This window comes from Carassius carassius, chromosome 4 (genome assembly GCF_963082965.1).
Source record: "Carassius carassius chromosome 4, fCarCar2.1, whole genome shotgun sequence".
Lineage (NCBI taxonomy): Eukaryota > Metazoa > Chordata > Actinopteri > Cypriniformes > Cyprinidae > Carassius > Carassius carassius.
Genome location: NC_081758.1, coordinates 5,911,743 through 5,938,009, shown reverse-complemented (window position 1 = coordinate 5,938,009; position 26,267 = coordinate 5,911,743). Strand labels below are relative to the sequence as shown.

The 26,267-nt window shown below is 38.8% G+C and overlaps 2 protein-coding genes across 3 annotated transcripts; one reads left to right on the top strand and one right to left on the bottom strand.

The window, feature by feature from the left end:
* Nucleotides 1–2,961: 2,961 nt before the first annotated feature.
* oxt (oxytocin) lies at nucleotides 2,962–5,167 on the bottom strand. The gene is made up of 4 exons (XM_059545512.1): nucleotides 4,999–5,167; nucleotides 4,799–4,924; nucleotides 4,519–4,720; nucleotides 2,962–3,298 (listed from the first exon to the last, which is right to left on the bottom strand). Exons 2-4 carry the CDS (start codon nucleotides 4,919–4,921, stop codon nucleotides 3,159–3,161), a joined length of 465 nt encoding a protein of 154 aa, XP_059401495.1. The 5' UTR covers nucleotides 4,922–4,924; nucleotides 4,999–5,167; the 3' UTR covers nucleotides 2,962–3,158.
* A 2,961-nt stretch (nucleotides 5,168–8,128) lies between these two features.
* On the top strand, nucleotides 8,129–25,532 carry dqx1 (DEAQ box RNA-dependent ATPase 1). 2 transcript variants are annotated; one of them, XM_059545500.1, is made up of 12 exons: nucleotides 8,129–8,265; nucleotides 10,365–10,718; nucleotides 13,355–13,548; nucleotides 13,627–14,008; nucleotides 20,522–20,803; nucleotides 20,877–20,976; nucleotides 22,689–22,847; nucleotides 23,498–23,689; nucleotides 23,779–23,904; nucleotides 23,975–24,165; nucleotides 24,467–24,657; nucleotides 25,234–25,532. In XM_059545500.1, the coding sequence occupies exons 2-12, from the start codon at nucleotides 10,422–10,424 to the stop codon at nucleotides 25,412–25,414; spliced, it is 2,295 nt and encodes a 764-aa protein (XP_059401483.1). In that variant the 5' UTR covers nucleotides 8,129–8,265; nucleotides 10,365–10,421; the 3' UTR covers nucleotides 25,415–25,532. The 2 variants fall into 2 exon arrangements, with proteins under 2 accessions (XP_059401483.1, XP_059401475.1); XM_059545492.1 differs by lacking the exon at nucleotides 8,129–8,265 and adding an exon at nucleotides 8,274–8,554.
* Nucleotides 25,533–26,267: the final 735 nt, after the last annotated feature.

The window sequence follows — 26,267 nt, the reverse complement described above, 5'->3', positions numbered from 1 at the left end:
TGCCCCACCCCCCTTGTTACCCTAGTTTTGTCATCATTGTTTCACCTGTTCCACCTGTTGTGTTCATTAGTAGCCGCCCTTTATAACCTTGTGTGTTTCTCTGTCCCTTTGTCGGTTCATTGCCAAATGTTGCCAACTGTTGTCATATGTTAATCAATGTGAGAGCTGTCTGTAAGTCTGTAGAGAGTCTTGTCTAGTTGTTTGATCCTGTTTCAGTTATAGTCTAGTTTGTAAAGTGTTAGTCTAGTTTTGTCATCTTTCGTCTGTCTAGCCCTTGTTTTGCCCCCTCGTGGGTTTTGTTTTCCTGTTTTTTGTATAATAAACTGTGTTGCTGTGACTACTGTCTGCATTTGGGTTCATCCTCCATCATCCACATGACAGTGACCGTATGCTAACGTTTACCTTAGCAGCATTCATTCCTCAGGATCCAAACAGTGATGATATTACTGCGCCGAGGTCGAAGTGCTGCGAAGTGCTCTTCCGCCATACATTATAGTCATCATTTTTATCTGCTTAGGCCATCGCCACTGTTTATTTTGTGTCACCATACTTGTGTAACTACTCATGTAACCATCATGTAAAGGAAAACATGCAGTGTTTGGTGGCTTCTAAATTCATCCCTGTTTGGATCCTAAGGAATATATCTAATGAAGCTGAACGCTAGCATAGTGGCGGCACTCGCTACAGCGATGAAGTGCATGCTCTGAGACGGGAGAGGTACGTATCAACTCGTCTAAGTTGAGGGAAGAACAGTGGAATTGGAAAAACGGTGGCCTTTTCCTTTAAGCAGTTGACACATGCACATCATGGTGGTCTTGTGATGCTTCACCTGACCTGCAGAGGTCAGCAGGGAGTCAACATTTCGCTCTTTTTGATTTGCAGGTGCCTCCTAGCACATCCAGTTCGTTTCCACATTTGTCTTCTGTTGTTTTTATGTTGTTGTTGTTTTTTCACCATCTTTAGTGCAATAAGTGCAGTTCCAGACACATGCACAGGCAATAATTATGGATGTGAAAAATGTGCATGAGACTACAAAATTTGAGCAGCAGATGATGGCGTGGTGGTGTGTGTAATCATGCCAGGTGCCACGAGAGCCATTGCACTCCCAGATCTGATTCGTGGCCTCTCAATTAAATTTTTGAATTCATGACATGGCCTTACCCTGCACTGGGACCAAAACATGTGGCTCTGACGTGTGTTTATAGGTTGTGGTTAGGACAGACATGTAACCTATTAAAAATATCTGCGAATAGATGTAGTTCTTAAACTATTCATTTTTAGTTCTTAATCTGTTTTTCTTGCATGTTTTTAATGACTCAAAAAAAAGTCACGTTCTAATGCTGCTTTCAAGTTTCGAAAACCAGTTGAACGAAAGTGTAATTTTCGGACAAAGCAAAACCGAACACTGGACATGGAAAACAAAAGCATGCATTGCGCTCTATAGGGATCATTCAAACCACGCTCGTGACTAGAGGGCTGCATTGAGATTGGGTTCCCGAACAGGTGGTTTTACTCCTGCGGGCGGCTGGGTGGTCAAAAAACTGGTGTTGGTGTTATACAGAGTTTGGTCATAGACTATTTACTTTTAGTAATTTTACTTTTTTCGTTTTGCTTTTTAATGGAAATAAAAATCAAGTAGTGCACGCTACAATTCTAAACTGAAGAGTCTGCTCTGCATCATACAGCCAAGGTTACCGTTTTTGTGTGACAAAACTGGCCTAATGGCCATATTCCAAATATCAAAACTTGTTTATGTAATTTCCATAAAATATTTTACAGTCACTATTATGCATATTGATCATAAACACAGCTCAAAGGCTTCCTACCAGTGTGGACCTCCTTCACAAAACTTAGAATGCAAAATATTTCAGAAGAATCATTTGATTGAAATGGAATTTGGACACAAAAATCTCGGAGGTGGGAAACACACGTTGCTGGAGCGGGATTAAGAAAGCAGCCCTGGGCAGTAGACATGACTGATACAAAGCGTCCAAAAGCATTTTATCTCTGACTCTTGGATGTGTTGTCATTAACTAATCTTGTCTTAACAGAGATAACCAGCGTGATGTTAAAGGGGAAGGTTTGCAAAACATTTAACAGGATAAACTGAACAGAGATGTGCCATACATTTACTGTTTCAACCAGCACCTGCATTTGGTGGTGATGGTGTGTGCAAATTCATTGGACAAAATGCTGGAGCATTTTTTTATCAATGTGTGACAACCTGTATAATTTTTTTAACAGTGGCTTCTCAGTACAATGGCAAAATGACTTCTTGTTCAAAATTGGACTGAAATCTGAAATGGATTTCAAATTCATTGCTCTGATGGTACATAAAATTCTCCTCCTCCTTGACCACGCAAACATGTTCAAAGCAAGCGACGGCCTACAATTTGTGCATTGTGTGTGAGTGCATTCAGAATCTCAGGTGTGAGTTTGAAGCATTGTCAGCACAATGCAAAGATGAGCAACAGGCAAGTTCTTCCAAATGGAGACAATAAAGGTCTCAAACAGTTTGTAGTTGAAAGTTCTGTTGGACAAAGCAATAAAGCAGATGAGACAAAATGCAAAACTCAATATGCTCTTCCACAAAGTTAGGATGTTTGTGTGTTTTAAACGTTGTTGCGGTCGGGCAACTGTTGTGACACCTCCGTTGTGTTGCAGTTTCATAAGGAGTGTCTATAGAGCGCTGCATTCAAAATCTCTCCTATCCGTGTGTATTATTGATTGTGTAACGTTAAGTGCCCTAACAATTTCATCTGCCCTCTTCTTCCTGTGTCTAGTGCAGGTCTACATCATTCATTTTTGGCTGGTAAATTACACACCAATAAGTGCATCATAGCAACTGCATAGCAACACCATTGGATGGACAAAAATCACTAACGTTATCTGCTGATATTGTACAGATCAACTTGTCTCTGGTTGAATGTGTGGGCGTGATGAAATGCACTTAAACAGAGGAATTCTTTCAGAGTTTAATAGCTGCACAAACGTACAGTCAAACTATCATCAATACAGCACTACTAATATCCACTTCTATGTATAAGCCATACAAATACCTAGCGGCTATTCAAAGTTGGTTTACAAAAATTCTGTGATGAGTCGTTGTGGTTGGTGGGAGGCTCCTCCTGAGATGACGTCACTCTTCTTTGAGCATGTCATTGGTGGAGTCTGACGGGGTGGGCGTGGCTTGACAGGTGCAGCAGCTTGAGCAGAAGATCTTGGCTACTGGCAGGTTGAGTGGTGGCTGGACCGTCAGCTTCTCCATCCGCACACGACTGATCCATACTGCAGCCCTCTGATTTACATACAAAATAATCAATTATATTTAGCTGAATAGACATCAGGACAAGCAGAGTACAACAGTTGGGCTCCATAAGTAAAAATCCCATTCATTAATTTTTTTTTTTTTTTGGCTTAACACATAAATCAGATCATAAAATCCATTGAGTGATTATTACAACTTGTGAAATCTCTTTTTTTTTTGTTTTGTTCAAACTTACATTTATGCCCACCACAGGCCCACCAAGGTTTTCACAATAATTTTGTGATTTCTTTGTATGATAATAATTTGATTAGCCATAATTTCAAATCTAAATTTCAGCTCAAAAGTTATACTTAAGTGAAATACTGAGTGAAACGTTTGCTCAGTTAAAAGTACAAGTATGAAACCCAAAACATATTTTAGTGACAGTAAAAAAAAAGTACAAATGAAAATTGTACTTAAGTATTAAAAACTTAGAAGTGACATAGCAAAATAAAAATGAGAGAACAGATTCTTGTTTAATCATTTTGAATCATCTCAATGCAAAATTATTTAAATTGCACCAAATATTATGTCAGATAAAGATAAGGTTTTGGGAAGGACAAGTACCTTAGCTTTCTCAATATGCTTCTTTAGATTTTATTATCACAGAAATGTCTTTTATAAAAATAACATGCTTGATGTTCAAAAACAAACATTGGTTCTTGCACATCATGCATGTATATTTCAGCTCCCATTTTCATAACTAATGTTCATGAGATGGAAGAAAACAATCTGCAAAAATGTAATGAATACTTTTCAAATTAAAATTGTTATGGGTAAAAGTTTTTTTTTTTAATTATTATTATTTTTGTAATCAAGACTACAACTCTGTTTAAATTTCACTTGAATAAAATATAAATCCCCCAAAATAATACTTTAGTAGAGTATTCAGGTATTTTACACCTATGTCTATAGTGTAAACCTTCAAATTTCACTTGAATAAAATATAAATCCCCCAAAATAATACTTTAGTAGAGTATTCAGGTATTTTACACCTATGTCTATAGTGTAAACCTTCAAATTTCACTTGAATAAAATATAAATCCCCCAAAATAATACTTTAGTAGAGTATTCAGGTATTTTACACCTATGTCTATAGTGTAAACCTTCAAATTTCACTTGAATAAAATATAAATCCCCCAAAATAATACTTTAGTAGAGTATTCAGGTATTTTACACCTATGTCTATAGTGTAAATGGGTAAAACTAACCTGAGTCACAGCAGACCCCAGGAGCAGCGCAGCGTCCTTCATAACCGCATGATTTTCCAGACACTTCACATGGAGAAGGAAGAAAATCTTCCTCCAGACAGCGGAGCGTTTCTGGAGAGCCAACCAAGCAGCCAATACCTTCACCACAGCAGATACTGGGACCAAAACACTGACCATGATCACCGGGACCACATGACAAGCACTGCAGAGAATGAGGAAATTAAAGCTCAATGTTCAATTTCAGGCCAAGAAGTTTTCAATAATGAATGAATGAACGCACCTGTCGAGACGGCCAATCCTGTATGGATCGTTTGCCGCCGATGGGGCAGTTAGAGATGTAACAGGCCGAGCAAATGGACAGCAGACACAGCAGACAGACCACTGAGAGCAAACCTCCAGACATACTCTGTGCCAAAGACACAATTATAACACAACAAACTCTAAATATAACAATACTTTAAGTAAAGATGCAGTACTTACTTTACCAAGGCTGAAATTCAGAGCGATTTAGCTTTTAAGCAGCAATGTTCATTTTTACACTGCAAGGAGACACTTTTATATCGCTTTGCTGCGTGATATTATCACATTATTACCTGTTAGCTACAATCAAGGAGACTTAACCATCTAAATGATAATGATGTGACCTGATTAGGTCAGTGAACTGGACAGTGAACAGGGATGTGCATCATTAACGGCTCGTGAACTGGCATAACATCAGACAGGTGAATGGCAGTCATGAATTAACACATGACTGTTCTGTAGAGCTTTCAGAGATTTCACTCTTAAAAAATAAAGTCTCTGAAACTGAGGTTTTCAAAGCAATGCCATGAAAGAAGCATTCTGAGTTCCCAAACAACCTTTTAGTGAAGTTCTTAAAAAAAAAAAAGTTTTCTTATTGTGAAGAACATTTTAATAATCTAAAGAACCCTTTTCCACTAAATAACCTTTTGTGGAATTAGATTTAGAAGGTTGTTCATGGAACCATTAATTCCAATAAAGAACCTTTTTTAAAGAGTGTAGTTTGACTTCATGCATTGGTGGTAATAGAACAGCATAAAGTTATACCACACTTCTTAATGTGAAAACATTAAAAGTGTGCAAAAGTGAGCACAAATGTTGGTCATTGCTGAGTTTCAGTTATATTGAGCGTAATGTTAAAATATGGTGATTAGATTTACCCCTAAACAATTACTCTTGCTGTGTTTTTAAGTTGAATGAAACCACTCCTTTTCAAGACAAATATGCTTTGGATCTTTGAACTGTTGACATTTGTTAGAATCCACCATCAAAGCTTGTAGTGTCTCAGATCGGATACAGGTGTTCCCCAGGGTTCTATGTTCTGCCCTCTGGTGTTCATGTAAAAGCCCCTTGACTATGTCACCAGGCATCTGAACAACCATGTTATCAAAATGACTGATGAATGTTGAGTTCAGGAAGACTTCTGTGACACATTAATCCCTGCATGTTAAGCCATATATTCTGCAATGTATCTGTTAGAAGAGGAGAAATGACAGTATATATTAAACGAGGAGAGAACTGACAATAAATCATCTTCCATGGTCTTAAATTCATGTTCTGACATGTTCTGATATGTTCAGATGTAACTCGTGGCAGAGTAATGAGATGCTTGACTCAAAGGAATAATTAGTGCTTAAGTGATTAGTCTGTAGAGTCACATGCTAATAACAGAATTGTCACATTTAACACGTCCTTTCTGCTTTTTATTCATTCAACTCTGATTAGCCTTTACTAGGTCACATATCCCATTGATTTAATCTAATTATAGAATTATTACCCTGGGTCAACATAGGCAGCCGCTGATGGGAAGTCACACACTAAATCAGTTGCATAGTTACTGGTTCATTTGAACCTAGGAAATATTGCAGCGGAACATAGTTTGGACACAATGGGAACTTTCTGGTGTGATAAAATGTTTCATATTATTACAGCAGGCATTTTTTGCTAATGCTAATGAGATTGATCTCCAACAGGATTTTGTCTTACTGTGTTTCTTGTGGACACAGTAACAAGCTTAACTGTTCACAAACACATATTTATTTAAGTAGTACAATCAGTTCTAATACCAGAAAAGTACTTAATACTATCTAAATTCAATAATGCATTGTAGTGACAATATAAAGTTGAATATTCGAAAGCACAGTGAAACTATTACATTTCTAAAATTTCACTTTTTCTCATCCACAATTTTTTTTCCCCCTTTTGCACTGATGCAATCAGCTGCAATATGCTGTAGATGAGACTGATCACTCTAGATCTACATGAAAAGGACAACGTCAACACTGATGTACTGATTGAACCAGCGGACACAAAACTCGGTCCTAGAGGGCCGGTGTCCTGCACACCCAACTTGCCTCAACACACCTGCCTGGAAGTTTCAAGTATAGGCCTACCTAAGACCTTGATTATCTGGTTCAGGTGTGTTTTATTAGGGTTGGAGCTAAACTCTGTAGGACACCGGCCCTCCAGGACTGAGTTTGGTGACCCCTGGTTTTAGACACATGGTGTATTTACAGTAGCTGTCAGCAGTATTTACTTCAATCGAACAGTGAAATTAATCAAATGAAATTCGTTAATTGCACTCAAATAATAATTTGTACTTCAAAAAACTCAAAATTTTGTTGTAGTAAGGTGAACTTACAATGATTGCGTTTTCTAGTTCCCAGCATGCTATGCATCAGAAAACAAGGAACATAGATGTAGAAATTAAGTGTTATTTTGTGTTATTACTCAAGATTAACTTAGAGGGACATAAGTTAGTAGCCTACTTAAATGTTGTGTTATATTAGAATTTACAAAGGTTTATGTTATGTTGGTTTTGTAGTGTTACCGTTGTGGTGAAGAGTAGAGCTTGTGGTTAGGTTGAGGATGGACAACAAAAAAATACATTTGAGTGTATTTCCCACATTATATGAGTTGAAAAATAGAGAAAGTTTTGAGTGATTTACTAACTAATAATAAGTTGAGAAATATCAATATTTATAAGAGAACAAACATTGAGATAGTTTAAGGCAACTGGAAATGTGATTTTTAATTTTATGTAAACTTAAAACATTTAAAATCATCACCTAAATGTTTTTGTGTAATCTGTTACAAAATATTTTTTGAGTTCTGTGAACTTATTAGGGTTTACAGTGTACATATAAGAAAAATGTGATCATAGAAAATAAACTAATTAATGAATAGGCTGAGATAAGAAATTAGGCTATATATATATATATATATATATATATATATATATATTATTGTTTATGAATAAAATATTTAAACAAAACAAGAAAACTGAGGATATATATCCCTTAAACTCAAATTCTGTCCATTCTGTAAGAAGCAGCATAGAGATCAGTCGAAGTAATCAGTATTTTTGGTCAGTCTGGTGACGCTAGTGGTGCAGAAATGACATAACTCACTAAAGTTATATTTGTTTTTATGTTTCGTTATGACTTTTACGGTATAAATCATATATTGACCTGCAGCTATATTGTGTTTTTATTGATTTATTTACGAATGCACATTCATTCATTTGTCACTTGTCGGTCTCCACCCTTCTCTTCTTTATCATCTGGTTCAGGTTTCAGCTCCACCTGCCCGTTGAGCGCGAGGCTGTGTCTCGACGCCTCTTATGTTCCCTGTCTAGTACACACAATGGAGTGAAGCGTCAAAGGCGCGTGCAGGAATCCCGTGCTGTCTATGTAGGCGGGAGCGGGATTTTAAGCTGCGGCCCGTGAGGTGAGTCGCGGTGAGCTTCATCATGGCGGCGGAGTTTCGCTCTCTGGCGATGGAATACCGTCAACAGTCATGAATGAGCTCAAAATATTGCACTAAAACGGTTTTTTAAAGCAGTTCGCTTTTAAGCTCATTATTCTCTGAAGGACGTTATAATATATATCGTGTCATTGTGAGTCTTGATGGATGTACGTTAACGCGGTGGGTGACTCCCCACGTCATTTCTCTCATTTCCAGCATTTGGTTTCTCATCGGGTTGGTTTGACGGATCTGAGGTGATAATGTGCTTCAGGTAAATGTCGTTTTCCTCTCGTTCTCGGTGGGTTTGCGCTGTTTTCGTCCCTATTCTCGTGTTTACTCGGCGTGTTGTCGTCTGATCTATTGACAGTCAGCTGATACTCGGTCATTATGCAGATTTAAAGGAAACGCGTCTAAATATATTACATATAAAACATTACACAATATACAGTATACATACATTCCGTCTGCTTTCGTATTCAGTACAAATAAAATCGTATTCAGGGTGTGTTGATGTTTGTGTTAATATTATACAGTACTAATATGTTTAGTTTCAGTGATGAATTTGCCCTGTTGTTTGTGTTCTTTTGTTGTTGTTAAGCTTTAATCTGACCTCAATATCACTGGCACCCTGCATTCATATTCTCAAACACAAGCCAGCCTTACACACATGCATTTATTTACAAAATATTCAGGATTTTATGAAGAAATATCGGTCGTGCTTTGGCACAAGGGCACAGCAGCTTTATGTGTAGCATTTCAGGGTTTACAATTAAAAACATGTTTTGCTACTTGAAAATAACCTTTAAGAGAAATAAAATAAATATAAAAAACTACACTTATATATTAAAACTATTTATTATTTTTAAAACTTTATTTTATCTTTGCTGTAATAACTTGGCGTAGGCCTACTAGAATATGTATATATTATAGACATGGAAAAAGCTATAAAATGTCAAAAACACCCAACAAAAATACCAAAACTTCAGCTAAAACTAAAATAAAAAATGTATAATTTAATTCAAAATATGAATAAAAACTCCTTCACTTTAGCCAGTGCTGCCTGTGTTTTGTTTGTGGCGTGTCACCTGATCAGTCCCTCCCAAACACTTTTCAGAGTAACCAAATGCATCAGTGTTTAAACATCACAGGTAATGCTGACGAGTCTCTTTCGTTGCCTGTGTTCTCTTGTATCTTACGTTGTAGCATTTTATCATAATTTAATTTACATTATCATTCTACTGCATGTCTTATCAGACACCGTTTGACTAACACAACTCCGGAGACGCTGGCATATTGAGCAAGTGGCGGTTATGATAGTCTGAAGAGTCTCATGGTGACACATTTACGCAACACTGAGGGGAAACAGGATAGTGTTGTGCATTGTAGTGTCTTTCACGTAATGCAGTGAAGGCTGTAAGTTGCCGTGCATTTGCTAAAAGCATGTGCTGGATTCCTGACGTGTAAAATTCCTGAGAGCTTCAGCGGCTGTTCTTCATTGGCTTCATTCGCAAGAAAGAGTAGTTCAGCTGTTCCTTAGTCTTACAGAAATGGTGTGGAAGGTTGTTTCCATCAGAATAAAGAACATAAACAGCCAATTGTGACCTTTATCTCACCTTTATCTCAGAGAAAAAAGTCTGAATTGTGAGACAAACTCAAAATTGTCAGGAAAAACACAGAATTGCAAGAAGAAAAAAAAAAACGTATTTTTTGTTTTTGTGAGACAGAAGCTCAGTTGTGGGGAAAAGCTCAGAAATGTGAAAGAAGAAAAAAATCGAATTGAGACTAAACTAAATTGTGAGATATAAACTCTCTGAATTGTGAGATACAAACTCAGATTTGCAAGGAATAAACCCTTTGAATTGAACACATTAGTTGCTTAGAACAAAACATTAATGTTTTACCCAACTGTATGTCATTAATGAATAGCTAGCATCATTATCATTATTATTATTATAATGAATGAACTGTTTTATATTAATTGGCATGTATGATCAATATTATTATTGTAGTCCCTCCAAATCTGAAATATTTGTCTACATGCATGATATCAAATGAAACTCTTGTTGATTTCTTCTGTGCAGGTAGTTTTCCTTTGCGGCGTTCCTCAGGGCTCTGTTAGTGGCCCGACTGCATTCAGCATGTCTTCCACGGCCGCCCCAAAGCCTTCACCTACGCTCTCAGTCCTGGACAATCTCTCCATATCGTCTCTGCTGTCTGGAGACCTGGAGGAGGATGGCGAGAGAGAAGACGAGGATCTGGGCGATCTGGAAGTGAACCCCTACGATGGGCTCCCATATTCCTCACGCTACTATAGTCTTCTGGAGGAGCGGAAGCAGCTTCCCGTGTGGAGTCTGAAGCTCAGTCTGCTGGAGCACATGGAGTCGAACAGCATGATCGTCCTGAGTGCAGACGGAGGAATGGGGAAAAGCACGCAGGTCTTTATGTATATCACAAACACTCACTGCTTCATGCTCCTGATCTGTTGATAATTCCCGGGTGTCACAGCATGTCCAGTTTCTCAAAACTGTAATGTGAAACTCAACACGCATTTGCAATGGCCTCTAAATAGTTACAGTATTTTACTTCAAAGCTACGTTACTGAAGTCATTATTATCTAATTGCATTGTTGTTGAAGATACACCTATCCAGGCCAACTATTAATGAACCTACAATTAGTCAGTGAAAAGACCAGCTCTATGAACGGCGCCTGTGTCATGCTGTTGAACACCACTGAAAAATAACTCGTCCCTCAGTCTGTAAGAGCAAAGAAATTGCTGTAATTAAGCGATAAAGCATTTGAGGCCCGTAGTCCCGGCTAAAGGTTGTTGTAAGACACAACACAGCAGCGCGACAGTTTTATTACTGTTATAGCTCAGTTACTACATTATAAAATATGAAGGATCATGTGACACTGAAGACACGAGTAATGGCAGCTAAAAAAATTATGTTTGCATCACAGAAATACATTTATTTTAAAGGTCCCATATTGTCAGAGTTGAAATTTCCTGGCTGTTTTCACAATAACTGAGGTCTAGTGGCTATTTAACTACCATATAAATGTAAAAACAGTCAGTCCACAGTAAAATGCACACAGCCTTGTTACAGTAGCTGTTTTTTTTCTTTCTTTTATTTAACGAACCATTAGGACTTTAAAAAGTTGACGTGAGAACAACACATTCACCTCCTTCAGTCACAGTCACAAAGACAAACTCATCGTGTCTATCTATGTTGAAGATGTTTATACATTTCAATTTCAGCAGGCAACTATTTTTACAGCTTTTACAGTATTGTTCCAGCCACAATAAATCACAAGTGTGTATATACAGTTACAAATGATTATATATAAATCGTCAGTTTGTTGTTTTACACACATGCACAGATATTTTTCATACACAACATCGTGAGATGCAAGAAACATATGGCAATAAATCTGTAGACTCGTCCATAGCAACAAAAGACAATGCTTTATTCAATCTTTATTGAACAAGTATTTTTGATGAACGTTTCTGTCCAGTCCACTCATTTTATCGCATTTAACCATAGCTGTCATCGGTTTGTTTGTCTGGCAGTTGTAGCAGATATGTGATCAAATTTCTATTTTGAGGTTGTATTACATTGATTCTGGCACCCAACATCACAACAAGATGATATTTTAAGCTCCTTACGTAGCCGAATCTGCGCTGGTTTGAGTGGGCCGCCTCCAGTTTCCCATTTGTTTTGCTGCCTCCAGCTAGAGCTGTGACATCGACTGACTCCAGTCACCTGTGGTTCGCCTGACCGTGCGTCACTCAGAAAACAACAGGCCAATCAGTAGTGAGGCTTATAAATATTAATTAGACAGGCTAAAATTGACCTGTTCTTAGCAGTCCTCCTTTTTGGTAATTATACCGCAAGTATATACTGTATATTCTTAAGGACATCAAAACCTAAAATAAAACTCCTTAAAAAGTGTACAATATAGGACCTTTAAAATGTATTACAATAGAAAACAGTTCTTTTAAATTGTAATGATAATTCACAACAATACTGCTTTCATTGCAATTTTGATTAAATAAATGCAGTCTTGGTGAGCAGAAGAGACTTTTTTTTTTTTTTTTAGAAAGATTAAATTGTTACATCAGTTACACAGAAATTAATCTGTCTCGATCAGTGGTGCCACTGCTAAAAGGACACATTCATTCTAGACAATTTACAGCTGAACTAATAAAAGCTTTTTGTAGGAAAGAATTGGGAAGCTATTCAACACAAATACAGGCTGCATGTTTCTGTTTGTAAAGCCTCTAGTATGGTTGACCTGCAGGGTTCATTGTCATTGCTTACTGTCAGCATGATGTGGTCTTCTGTAGTGATGGACAGTATGTCACAGATGCTGTCAGAAGAGCTTACCATGTATTACACCCAGAACATTCCTTTAGGATCAGAACTGGAATCCAGAAGGCTGCAGTCTCAATTCCTGCAAAAGATCAATTGAGTTCTATTCTGTTCTATGCTATTCCATTCCATTCTGTCTTGTCCCATCCCATTCCCTTTAATTCTGTTCCATTCCATTCCATTATATTATATTATATTCCATTCTGTTCAATTCCATTGTATTCTGTTCTATTCTATTATGACATTTATTCTGTTCTATTCTGTTACGTTGTAATACATTCCTTTTTGTAGTGTCTTTAAAATGTAATTTCTATTCTGTAATTTTCCATTGATTTATTCTGTTATGTTCTGTTATTCATTCCATTTTTTTTTACATTTTATTCTATTTCATTCCATTCTCTTCTGTTCTATTGTATTGTTCAGTTTTTTTTTATTCTCTTCTGTTCAATTCCAATCTGTTCTATAATCTATTCTTTTTTTATTCTGTTCCATTCCATTGTATTTGTCTTGGAGTGTCTTGAACTTATGAGCTTATGCAGTCTTAATTCATCTGCATCTATATTCTGCATATTCTATTCGATTCTATTCTATTCTATTCTATTCTATTCTATTCCAGTTTGTCCTATTCTGCTCTGCTCTGCTCTCTGACATGTCTCTCTCTCTGATCTGTTGATGTGTGTGTGTGTGTGTGTGTGTGTAGGTTCCTCAGTGGTGTGTGGAGTTCGCTCTGTCTCATGAGTTCTCTCAGGGTCTGGTGTGCTGTTGTCAGCCGTACGCGGCGGCCGCCTGCAGTCTGGCGCTCCGAGTGGCTGATGAGATGGACTTGAGTCTGGGGTTGGAGGTGGGCTACAGGGTCCCACACGAGGACGGGTGCACGCCGGACACCATACTGCGGTACGAGGCCACACTCACTACTCTCAGGCCCTGCTCCTGCGCACTTTTAATGCTGTAGTAACGTTCCCCTCTCTGCAGGTTTGTCACAGACTCTCTCCTGCTGGAGGAAATGATGTCAGACCCTCTGCTGCGGCAGTACGGGGTCCTGGTCATTGATGAGACTCAGGAGCGCACAGTTGCGACGGATGTGCTGCTGGGGCTGCTGTGTGATGTGTGCCGCCAGCGCGCTGAGCTCAGGGTCGTGGTGCTCACCGCGCCTGCAGTTGCTCAGACCTTCGCCAGCTTCCTGGGAGAGAGCGTTCCTCACCTCAGCGTTCCTACGCAAACCAACACCGCTGAAATACTGTACCGGGAGCTGCCGGCAGGACGTGACCTGGTCACCGCTTCCTGTCACATGATCCTGGACCTACACCGCAGGGGAGAGGAGGGAGACATACTGGTGTTCCTCCCTAGTGTGCAGGTATCAGTCTCATTTCACACTCGAGTCATGCCAGTAAGAGGATCTGATCCTTTATCTGTGGAGAGTCCTGCTTCTTATTGGGATTATTCACACACTTTAACAATGAACTAACTCGCCCTGAGGATATGCAAAATAATTTTTGAAAGATGTTGCATGGAACTTAAAGATGATATTTAACAAAAGAGAAAAGATAGATTTATAAAGTCAAGATCCAAAAAGGACTATGAAGTTGTGAATGCAATGAGAAGTGTTTTTTAGGGTTAACACAACCTATATTTCAAAGAACATAAACAGAGTTTTGTTTCATATTTACAGTAAATATTTTGGTAACAATTTATTTTAAAGGTGTCCTTGTTGCACAGGGGTTGCACCGACTAATCAATTAGTCGACTTCATTGGTCTGCCATGATGCTTTAAGCTTGACGTCGACTAGTCGCCGGTCCTATAGAGGGCGCAAGAGGCTAAATCTTTAAAGGACTTTAAAATCTTCAAAATATCTTTATCTTAAAGATCTTTAAAATAACAAATACATACATACTATGAAAGCACTCCACATGCATGTGTAATTATGGCGCGTTTCCACCGAGTGGTACGGTACGGTACGGGTCGGGTCGGTACCCTTTTATTTGCGTTTCCACTGCCAAAAGTTGAGAATGGTACCAAAAAGCCGAACCGTACCGTCCCACTTTTTGGGTACCCTTCCGTTGGGGTACCTAGCACAGTGGAACGGTACTAAAGGGTGGAGCTAGACTCACTGCAGAACGTTGATTGGTTGACAGAGAATCGTCATTTGCGCGTGCCGCAAGGGGAAAGACACAACACACGAGGCGCCATTTCCTCTTCCCGCGCGATCGAATGACGTCAAGCTACTTTCCGTCATACACCACGCCTATCAAGTAAGGGTACTGTTGGCGGTGGAAACGCTAGCCAAATCATGGTTAACAGACCCGACCCGTACCGTACCGTACCACTCGGTGGAAACGCGCCATTATATTACTGGATGCTTGAAATTGAACGGGAGAACGCACATTCTAAACAGCTTATTGTACAGGTAAGTTAATTGCTATATATTTTATATATACATTGAATATGTTATAGGCTACAGACAGCAGCTCGTACGTCACGCGCAGATCGCTCGCGCACAGAATCATTCAGCGCGGATATGTACTGTCAACTCTGTACTGTGATTTCTCAGTAAAATAGCTTAGAAACTGAAATGTTTTATAATTTATTTGTTAATAACTAAATCCCACAACTTCACTAGTAGAGAGACGCTGCCATGTAGAAATAATTCACACTAGGGCTGTCAAAATTGCTCAAAATTGACGTTTGAATATTCCCTCTAAAAAATACACGAATATTCGAACTATTCGAACATCTGGTTGCGCATGTTGTCAATGACGCGCATTACGTCAATAACAGGCAAAAATAATACAAAGAGACATAACTACTTGTATAGATAGTCTATTTAAGTTTAAACATATATGACAACGTATTACCTACACAAAAACAAGGAAATCAACTAATGGCCAAGACTGAAGACCTCAAGCTCTCTCACCCTCACGTTCTCTGCGCATAATGGTTTAAATGAACAAACAAGTTTTTGTGCAAGCAATTTAAGGTCGCGACTGTTGTCCCAAATATAGCAGGCTTCATTCAGTGATTGAAACAAATATTATTAATATTAATTGAAGTTTTACAGCATATAGAACTGACATTGAATGCTCCGAGCGAGCTGTGCTGTGGTAAACATGGAACTTTTCCTTGACATGAAACGATAAATAATCAAACCTCGGATCCATTGCTTGACAGAACTCCCCGAAGCCTGCCCCATCCGCGATACTGATCGGTCTCATGTCCTTAAAAATGAACAAAATTATTTTATCCATTATGGCCTCTTGTCATGTTGCAGACAAAGTGCTTGCGGCGAGCGATGCAAAGTAACGTTAAGTGTCAATGCGTGACTGTTTAGCTGGAGTTCCACACATTATGCCATGCTCATTTGGGTGCACATTTTTGAGATGTGACCTCATGTTGCTAGTTGTCGAATGGTATGGTAACTGTATCTTAAATAGCTTGCATACAACAATCTCGCGGGTCAACAATTTTACCTCATTTTCTCTGCTGCGGTCGAGTTGGGCTCTGCACTTGCTGGCATCTTCCATGAAGACGCGTCAACTTTCAGCAGTGACGCTGTGCCAGACAGTGCGACTCATAGACATCATATAGGTAGACGCCCCATCGAACGCTACTGCCTATTGGCACGAACGAGACGTGGAGCCGCCATCTTGGACCGGTCGACAGCTCCTCTCAGTGTAACTTGTTTGCCATGTGCAATGAGCTGTCAGCGCATTAAATTAATCATATCTCACTGAATACCTAACTGATTTTGACACGGGTTTTTGCTGCAAAGGTCATTCATGCAGCTATGATACAGGACACATGGTTCAGCATATTTTAATATTCATAATAGGCTTTACAGTTACATATTATATTCTGATATAAGATATAAGTGACCAGATGCCCAAAATCTAAATATGTGAGGTAGAATATTTATAAATCACACACTATAAATATGATAAAGAAGCAGAAACAGATAGTTGCAGTAAAATAAGATATTTTAATAAGTTGATGAAACAATTTATTATAATTTGTGACATATACACTCTTTCTGGTTCTCCCTCTCTCTCCATCTCAAACACACACAAACACACACACACTCTCTCTCTCTCTTCTGTGACTGTTGACACCTTAGGAGCTTGTATTGCTGAAGCCTGGCGGATCAACCTCTCTACAGCTCTCAGCACCTTATAATAAGAATACAAATAATACATATTTATATAGCGCTTTACACAGTAATCAAATACACTTTACAGAACAGAGAAAATATGAACAAAGCAACCTTAAAGGCAGGGTAGGTAAAAAAATGTATAAAAAACTTTATTTATATATCAATACATAATTAAAATGTAAGTACTCTGAAAAAGAAAGTATAAAAATCGAGTGTCTTTAGACCTCTCACGACTGTTTTAAAGACTGCTCATTATTTCCATTCACTCCACCCCCTCCCTTCTGGGCTCCTTCCAAAGTCTCTACTACGGCTCGCTAAGTAATGTTATGTTAGCTATATTACGCAGCTACGTGTGCTAATGACACATGCTTCATGAAAAAATAAACAAAAAAATCTGTATGATCAAAATACAAAAAGAAAGATTTACCTGTCCAGCAGTCTGTCCTGTCCACCTGTTTGCGCCCACTCGCAAAGCAGACAACCACGCCTCTACTACCGCGGGCCTTTTTTTCCACATTTTTTTTTTTTATTCGAATATTAATTTTCACCTTCGAAATTCGTTTTTTTAAAACTATTCGAATACATATTCGAATTTAGAATATTCGTTGACAGCCCTAATTCACACACACACAATCGCTCTCACTGATGCATTCATATAAATGTAATCTTTACTGTGCTACTTTATCTGTATCTGATTTAGAACGAGCAGAAATCTGTGAGAAATAAAACGACCCAGAGGCAAAAGAACTGATGAATGAGCTGTTATAGGAGCCCTAGCCATGAACGCAGCGCTGTGTCATATCCAAGCGGCAACATTCTGATCTGAAAAATGAAGCCTACCCGGAAGTGCGAAAAACTGCAATACATCGAAAATCCGCCAGGGTTAGGTCCCAAAAGGGAGCAAATGTCCATAGCCCCCATGTTAAAATGTCCGTTTTCACAGCATAAATTCATGTTTTTACAAGTTGGTCCCATGGACTTTTATTGTATTTTTCGATAGCTTCCGAGTGCCTGAAAACAAGGCAGCGCCACGGAGAATGACAACAAGAAGCGCCATTTTTTTAATACAGTTGACATATAATACTACTGTTTCTGTATCATGAAATGTAGTTTTAAGAGGTTTTCAGGCGAGAATGTAGTTGTTTAAAGCTCAAATCTGTGGTTTATTTAAAGATTTATGAAAATTTTATCCAGTTGATCCAGCGATGACCGGGCGCTCGGCGTTCATGTACCCCGCCTGAAGCAGTCTTTCCTCGGCTAGACCTTCTAAAGTTTGCCGCCAATGCCGCGGACTCTGGCGTCTCTGTAGTGGTTAAACATGAGATATAATTCATCTTGTGTATATCTAATGGGCGATTTTTGGTCTCGTAAATCTATAATTTTTTCCCTGGGCAATCGTTTTGGCTGAGGGGAAGTTTCATAACTTTATAAGCTATTTAACTTTACCGATGTATGGTTAGACTAGAGCGCTGACTTTGTATGTTTAACTGAATTGTTTGCTTGATTTGTATAGCTTCTTATACCTTTTACTTATACTTTTATAATGGCTAATATTGATAAAACTGAAATTGAACAAAAAGAGACTGGGTTGAGTTTTGTCATTTTAAATTTTAATACAACGAAGATGATCTGTAATGTTGTTTACTGCAAAATCTGTTGTTTAGTACAAATGCACATATTGCCTGGACCATACAATGTTTAATATTTTTATATTATATTTAAAATGAAAAGAGGCAGGTTTGTGTTTTATATTTTGTTTTTTCATAAATAGGCAAACGTTATATGTAGTTGAATATAATCAATATGCGTTGCCTGAACCACATTTGTGTGGCTATAATGTTTAAGATTTCTTTTAATGAAAACGAAAATAGTTAGTATGGTGTTTTATAACATATTTCGTTGCCTAAAATATACACAGAGATAACCGAATTTGCAGAACGAGCTGAGTGAAGCGCGCTGCGTCAGAAGGTGGGCGGGGTTAGGATTTCCCAAGATTTTCCAAGATGGCGCAGCCCATACCCCCCATAAACGGCTTCAAACCCGCTCTTCAGAAAGTCTATGGGTGACGTCACAGACGCTTTGTCCATATTTTTTACAGTCTATGGTCATATCCCATAGCTGTGCACGAGGGTTTTTTTTGTTCATTAATGACGTCATCAGCGACTAGTCGACTTCGACTCGACTTTCATCACATAAAAGTCGACTTCAAAAAATCACTAGTCGTTCAACCCCTACACGTTACATGCACTTACTTTTAATATAACAATTAATTATGCGTAATTACATGCAAGTAACCCTAACCAAATAGGAAGTACATGTAGTTAATTAATATTACTCTGTACTTAAATGCATTATTACACTGTAACAAGGACACCCTAAACTGAAGTGTAACCTATATTTTACAGACTGTTCAGTACATCTTTTAGTTCATTTTGTCTGTACAATATATATTTCTTCAAGTCACATAATATAGCTCTTTTCAGTTTTTCCTCACTTTGAGTCTCATCCTGCTCTTTAGTCTCTCTCATGTAAATAATGCAAAGCTACATGTGTCTTTAGCAGAATCTCTTGACACTGACATATCAAATCTACAAACACACATACAGAGGAAATCTTTATTTGTGGAAAGTAGCTGACTAGTGTGTTGTTTCCCTGCACAGATCTCTTTACTGTAAACACACACACACACACACACACAGCCTCCCCTTTTGTCAACAGCGTCACACCCTCATTCAGTCCTTTGAGCAAATGGACTTCATTCTGCTGGAGAAACTGTTTCTTGTGTGTCTCCGAGCGGTATCTCAGGTAAAATACATCGGTGCTGTTCACTTTTAAACAACTTGTTTACTCTGGAGTACTGTTGAAAACTGAATTTTACATCCTAATGCAAAATGTACTTTTACATGCTGCATTATTCACAAGTTCAAACAATTTCAGGGGACAAATGTTTGCTTTCAGGTTCCATATTTGAGAGATAAAGTGTGCATATTTACTTAAAGCTGCAGCCTGTGACTTTTGGCTCTCTAGCAGTTAATAAACAGATCTGCGTGTGTCTCGCGGAAGAACATTGTAGCCGGAGCTACTTCTCTCTGTTTATGTCTGTGACGAATCATGCAGGTACTGGGCTCCTCCGCAGCGGTACCCACCCAAACCAGTCTAAATAGTCCGAATATAAACACTTGTTATAGGTGTACCGTAGTGATTCAGGACAAACCAAAAACACGGTTTGAAAATGGGTTTAAGGTGTACTTGCTTATTATATACATTTTGTACATTTTAAATGCACAAAAGTTACAGACTGAAGCGTTAAATATTATTTAAATAGAAAATCCTGTAATTAATCAGCTCTCCTGTTGCTGTGAGTTTCTTTTCATGGTAGTTTTATTTACCATATAGTATTTGTTAAAAAAAAAAAAAGTGTGTGTGTGTATAATATTGGTCATTTTAGTAATTTCTCTCTTTTTTTTCTTTTTCATTGTTTTAGTTTTTAGTTATTTTAGTACTTCAGCTTAATCTAAAACGAAAATGTGAAATGTTGCCTTGTTAACTCGCTGAAACAAGTAAGTTTAAGGTTATTTATATTTTATTTGGCTTCAGTTAGTCCTTATTTCGACTAATTAAGTAATGAATATTTCTGATATTACTGTACATGTTTATTTCAGTGAATCAACAGAAAGCCCTAGCTGTGTGTTGATCAGGATGTGTGGTGTGTGTTCTGTCAGGAGATTCAGGAGTGTCGCGTGGTGCTTGAGAAGGAGTGTGTGTCTCTCAGCGCTCATCTGCTGTCTCTGCGCGTGATCGATCTGCACGCCGGCATCGGAACATCATCGCAGCAGCTGTACAGCTCCGAGAGTGCTGAGGACAAGCAGCAGGACGAGCCTCCGGACACTGTAGAGTCTCCAGCCCAGAGACGCAGTGTCGTCCTCACCGACGTCTTAGGAGAGGCTTCATTCTCTCTCAACAACATCCGATACGTCATCGACAGCGGCATCCAGCTGAAGACCGTGAGTCTGAGCTCAGCGTTCGTGTTCGTTCTGTTGTGTGAGGCTCAGTGTTCATCCTGCTGTTCCTCCACAGATCTACAACCCACAGATCCGAGCGGATTCACAGCTTCAGCAGCCCATCAGCAAACAGCAGGCTGACACTCGCGCCCGCAGGGTCAACAGCACGCTGCCCGGTGCGTAAAGAGAATAATCCATTATGATAATGGACCTTAAATCAGACTGCTGAAATTCTGAATGCAGTCACAATGAGTGACATTGAAGCTTTCATAAAGTCTGAGGAGTCCTGTGGACTACTTTTATGATACTTTGTCGTTAACAGGTCCTGTACACTTTTATTGTAGGGAAAAGATGAACGAATTGAATGTTGGGTTACAGTTTTTTTTAAGGTGTCCTTGTTAAGGTGTAATTATACATAAAAGTACTAAGTAAGATGAATTAACTACATGTACTTACTATACGATTTGGGTTTGATTTGGGGTTACTTGCATTGTAATTATGCATAATTAATTGTTATTAAAACGGTAAGTACATGTAACAAGGACACCTTAAAAAAATAAAGTGTTACTTAAATTTGAGGCTGAGTAAATTTGTTTTGCATTCATGCTTTTAGCAGATCCGTTTTTCTGAAGCAACTTGCATTGCATTCAGTGTTTACATGTGATCAGTTCTGGGTTATTATAGTCTACTAAAACTATTAAAAAAACTCGATGTACACAAATATTTAAATCTAAAACTGAAATAAAAATGAATAAAGCTCTATGTACTTTTTAAAAACAACAAAGACTAATTGAAAAACTAGAGAACTTAACTAAAACTTAAACTAAAATGACAATGAAAACAAAATCTAAAAATAAAATTGAATTTTTTTTTTTTTAACTTTTAGTATGAATATTTTGGACTTGTGGTTATCTAAAAGCTAGTGTGCTCTAAATCAATAACAAAATTAACATTTAGAGCATTCAACTCTTATGTCTCTCTTAAAATATAGATCAGCGATTTTGATGACATCACCCAGCACTGATTTTTATAAATAGACACTGAAGCTATGCCTGAAATTGGTCACACATTCATAGATTTAGTATTTTTTCTGTGCGGTCAGTGGCACTTAGTGCACTAAATAGGGGATCGAGAACAATTTAGAGAGTGTAAATCTACTTTCTGTTGGGTCTGGTTTCACTTTGTCATGTGAACCATCACCGTGCACACACTCTCTATAGACCATTATATGTATTCTTCACAGAATGCTTTCTAGTGATATATGAGATTAGGAGGAGATCCTGTTTGACAGACATGGCATTACAAACAGCCCTGACGAGTAGAAGAGATAACATCGGTGAAATTGACCAACATAAAATTCACTTTTTAAACTACACATCCTCAGCATAATTTTTGGCCCTGTTTAAACCTTTTTATTAAGATGTGTTTTGGTTGATCGGATCACAAGTAGACGAAGGAGACCCTTTTGTTTAATGTTGTCCACTTGTGATCTGATTGAGAAAAACTCCTCTTAATCCCGGGTGGAAACGGGTCCTATGATCACTCTTTCAATTTTTCCAAGCTCAGTAGCTCTGGCCCAAGCTGTGATAGAAATGATATGACACTGACTATTTAAAAAGGGGGCGGGACTGCTTGATATCATCGCCCTGTCTTTCTGTTGCAGTTGAAATTACCTCAGCACATTGAACAACGCTGCTTGTTTCAAGGCACTCATGTGGACCTTAAACAAAAATCGTAAAAAAACAAAAAAAAGACTGATCAGTTCATGCAATCCCTGGGAATCAAAGCCATGATCTTTGCATTGCTCTGTGTTTTGAAGACAGTCTGTAAATGTTGTGATGAATGCGGTCATTTTGTGATGGTAGTGTGTGTTTTCTGTCCACCGCAGGTGTGTGTTTTCGGCTGTACTCTCAGCTGATGTATGAGGATGAGATGCCAGCGTCTCGCTGTCCGGCGGTGACCGAAGCAAACCTCAGTCATCTGGTGCTGCTCCTCAAGCGGCTGGACATTGCAGACATGGGCCAGTGCAAGTTCCTGGACCGGCCAGGTCAGTTCAGCCTGTCAAGCTTGAAAAACACGCCACTTCAGCTGAAAGCACACTTCAAGAATGAAGCTTGTCGTTTTTTAAATTAGCTTTTATTTTTAGATTTGTATTTCAGTTTAAGTTCTAGCAATTTTGTAATGTGCTCTTGTCACTTTTTATTAGCTTTTTGTGTGTGTGTGTGTGTGTGTGTGTGTGTGTGTGTGTGTGTGTGTATTACCATTTTTTTTTTAGATTTCAGTTTTAGTTTTAGTAATTTTAGTACTTTTTAATTACATTTTATTTCATTAGAAAATTTCTAATATTCATTGTTAAAGTTGATATAATATTTGTTTTTTATTTGATTATTTTCACCTTTTATTGCAGTTAATGAAAAACAAATTTTAATAGTTATTTCAGCTCATCTCAGTTAATGAAAAATATTTGACTAGCTTTAGTTTAAGGATCTTGTAGTTGTGTAGCGTGCGCACAAACATCTTCAGTTTTATGGTGTGCCTGGCTTTAGATGAACTGCCAGATCAGAGGCTTTTATTACATCAGACATGAGCAGAAAAATCATATTGTACCATGATTTCTGTAAACTGCCCTAAACCAGCTGGTCGGATTAGAGCGTGTGATTTTAAGAAGCTCGTGTGTGTGTGTGTGTGTGTGTGCAGCCCCGGAGGCTCTGATGCAGGCGCTGGAGGATCTGGATTATCTGGCGGCTCTCGATGACGATGGGAATCTGTCCGAGGTGGGAATCATCATGTCTGAGCTTCCTCTGGAGCCTCCCTTAGCCAAAGCTTTGATCGCGTCCTGTGAGTTTGACTGCGTGAACGAGCTGCTGACCATCACTGCCATGCTGACCGGTACGGCACTTGCATACGCATCAGTGTCTGTGATCACAGTCATTCACATACACACACAGCTTCAGTAAGTGTGTGTGTTTGACTTGCAGCTCCGCCATGCTTCATAACACCACCAGCTAATAAAGTGGAGGCAGCAGCGACGCACAGACGACCCCTGCTGCATCCAGACGGAGATCACATGACCCTCATCAACGTCTATAATGCGTATCTGCAGCGTGAGTGACCGCATCATACTGACGCATCTCATGTCTATCATTAGAAATACTGATGTGTGTGTGTCCTCAGATAATGAAGACGAGGTCTGGTGCAGGACAAACTTCTTGAATGCCTCTGCTCTACGATTGGCTGTGGTGATCAGGGCGGAGCTACTGGAGGTGATGCAGCGAATCGAGTTGCCCGTCTCTCCTCCTGCTTTCGGTTGTCAGGACAACAGCACCAATATAAAGAGAGCTTTGATATCAGGCTTCTTCCTGAAGGTACACACACACTATATACTATACCTCAGAGCTCTAGAATGCTGCATTCTGATTGGCTCACATACCTTCCTGGTGCTGGAGAGACACTGACTTCAGTGACACTCAAACTTTCTTCTTCCTCCTTTCTTAAATTCCCATAATATATTGCATTTGCATTGCTTTGAATATAATTCATCATTCTGAATGGTTGTGGTTGAGGTCCTGATAGCGCCTGTAGGGTTTATTCTGCCGTCATGACTGCACATGATGTGTTTTAACTAAATCGGAGCAGTCATTGGTTTCCCGTGTGTCTGATCATCAGGTTGCTCATGATGTTGATGGCTCAGGGAACTATCTGCTCCTCACGCACCGGCATGTGGCTCATCTCCACCCGTTCTCATCGTACCACTGCCGCCGACCGCAGCCCAGCCCGCCCAGCTGGGTGCTTTACCACGACTTCACCATCTCTCACGACAACTGCATCTGCATCATATCTGACATTCACCCACAAATGTGAGTATCGATCTCCAGTCAAACCCCTTGTCTTGTTGCTGGTAGTTTACTCATCCTCAGGCCATTCATCATCAGTTGAACAGTAAAGAAGATTTTTGGCTGAATCCATGATCTTTGGTGATTTATAAAGCGCAAGTGAATGGCTACCATCAGTTTAAGAGTCAAATAAAGCATATCAGGCGACACAATTAATAGCTGTGGCTCCTGATGATATATTGAGGTCTTATGAAGCGAAATGATCGGTCTGTGCAAGAAACTGAACATTATTTATCGGTTCGCTTCATAAGACCTCAATATATCATCAGAAGCCACGAGTATTCATTTTGTGTTGCCTGATATGCTTTTTTTGACTCAAACTCTATCAGTAGCCATTGACTTGCATTTTATGAATCACCAAGGACCATTGTTTCAGCTAAAATATCTGTTCTACTGTTATACTGATCTCAGGGTGAGTAAATTAGTAGTATATATAATTTTTTGGGTGAACTATCTCTTTAAAGCCTTGTTGTTGTTGTTGTTGTTGTTTTTAGTTGAAGGAAGTTTAGTTAGCAGTGATGTTGTGTGTGTGTGTTGTAGGTTGGTGGAGCTGGCGCCTCAGTACTATCTAGGGAACCTTCCAGCCAGTGAAGGCCGAGATCTGCTGATGGGCCTCAGACAGAGTTTATTTCCTCCAGATGAGCAGGACACAAACCCTCAGGACCAAAGCCATGAAGAAGTGGGCGGTCAGGACAGCGCAGAGACATGCAGCGTACAGTAGCTGAAACGCTCCCTGCACACAAACTCAAACCAGCAGCGGCGGTGTGCAGTAAACACCTCCAGACGATCGCTCTTCAGCAGCCTCAATCAGTCTCGCGTGAGATCCCATCAGGCTCAGATTTACTATTTCTGTAACTGACTTGCTATGAAATATATATATTTATATATTTTTAATAGTAAATGAAGACTTCTTTCTGGATGAAGTAAGGTAACGGAGTCCAGCAAACGCAATCTCAGCCTCCTGCAGCCGATCAGATGAAGCTCAAATCACGTCCACTCACATGATGAAGACTCTTGTCTCTTGCACAAGCTTACATCTGCCATGAAATAAAAATATAAAAAAAATAAGTAATTGTGAAAAATAAAGAATTGTCATAATTGCAAAATACATAAATTCTTAAACTCTCACAATTGCAAAATATAAACTTTGCAATTCTTAGAAAATAAAGTGAGATATTGAGATTAATAAAATGGATAGTTCCGGTGCTTGATTCTGATTGGCTGAGCCACGATGGAAGCTATTGTAAATTACTCTACAAACACACACCTTTGTTTACGTTTCTGTGTTGCTTGGCAACCACTTTGTTGCAACCACAACTTTTTCCGACATTGTTTGGTGGAAGAATACTGTTTTTATTAATATCATTACACTTTATTTGCTGTTTTATTTTGTGAAACCTCACTACATGTATGGAATAACCATTTTCTTAAAACAATAATGCCCGTGGAGCCGTGGTTTACAGTGAATTTATAACAACTGTTTCACGTCGTGCCTAACAAACACCCCTTAGCTACTATAAAATCACTGTAAACCACGGTTTCTTGGGTCAGAATTGCAGGATGTAAACTCAGAA

What these genes read in the sequence shown, in the direction of transcription:
- oxt (XM_059545512.1), bottom strand. Translation starts at nt 4,921, where the DNA reads ATGTCTGGAGGTTTGCTCTCAGTGGTCTGTCTGCTGTGTCTGCTGTCC. An exon ending in AGGATTGGCCGTCTCGACAG is followed by an intron (nt 4,721 to 4,798) that starts GTGCGTTCATTC and finishes CATTCTCTGCAG; the next exon opens with TGCTTGTCATGTGGTCCCGG. An exon ending in TGGGGTCTGCTGTGACTCAG is followed by an intron (nt 3,299 to 4,518) that starts GTTAGTTTTACC and finishes TATGTAAATCAG; the next exon opens with AGGGCTGCAGTATGGATCAG.
- dqx1 (XM_059545500.1), top strand. Translation starts at nt 10,422, where the DNA reads ATGTCTTCCACGGCCGCCCCAAAGCCTTCACCTACGCTCTCAGTCCTG. An exon ending in GCGGCATCCAGCTGAAGACC is followed by an intron (nt 20,804 to 20,876) that starts GTGAGTCTGAGC and finishes GTTCCTCCACAG; the next exon opens with ATCTACAACCCACAGATCCG. An exon ending in TCTGACATTCACCCACAAAT is followed by an intron (nt 24,658 to 25,233) that starts GTGAGTATCGAT and finishes TGTGTGTTGTAG; the next exon opens with GTTGGTGGAGCTGGCGCCTC.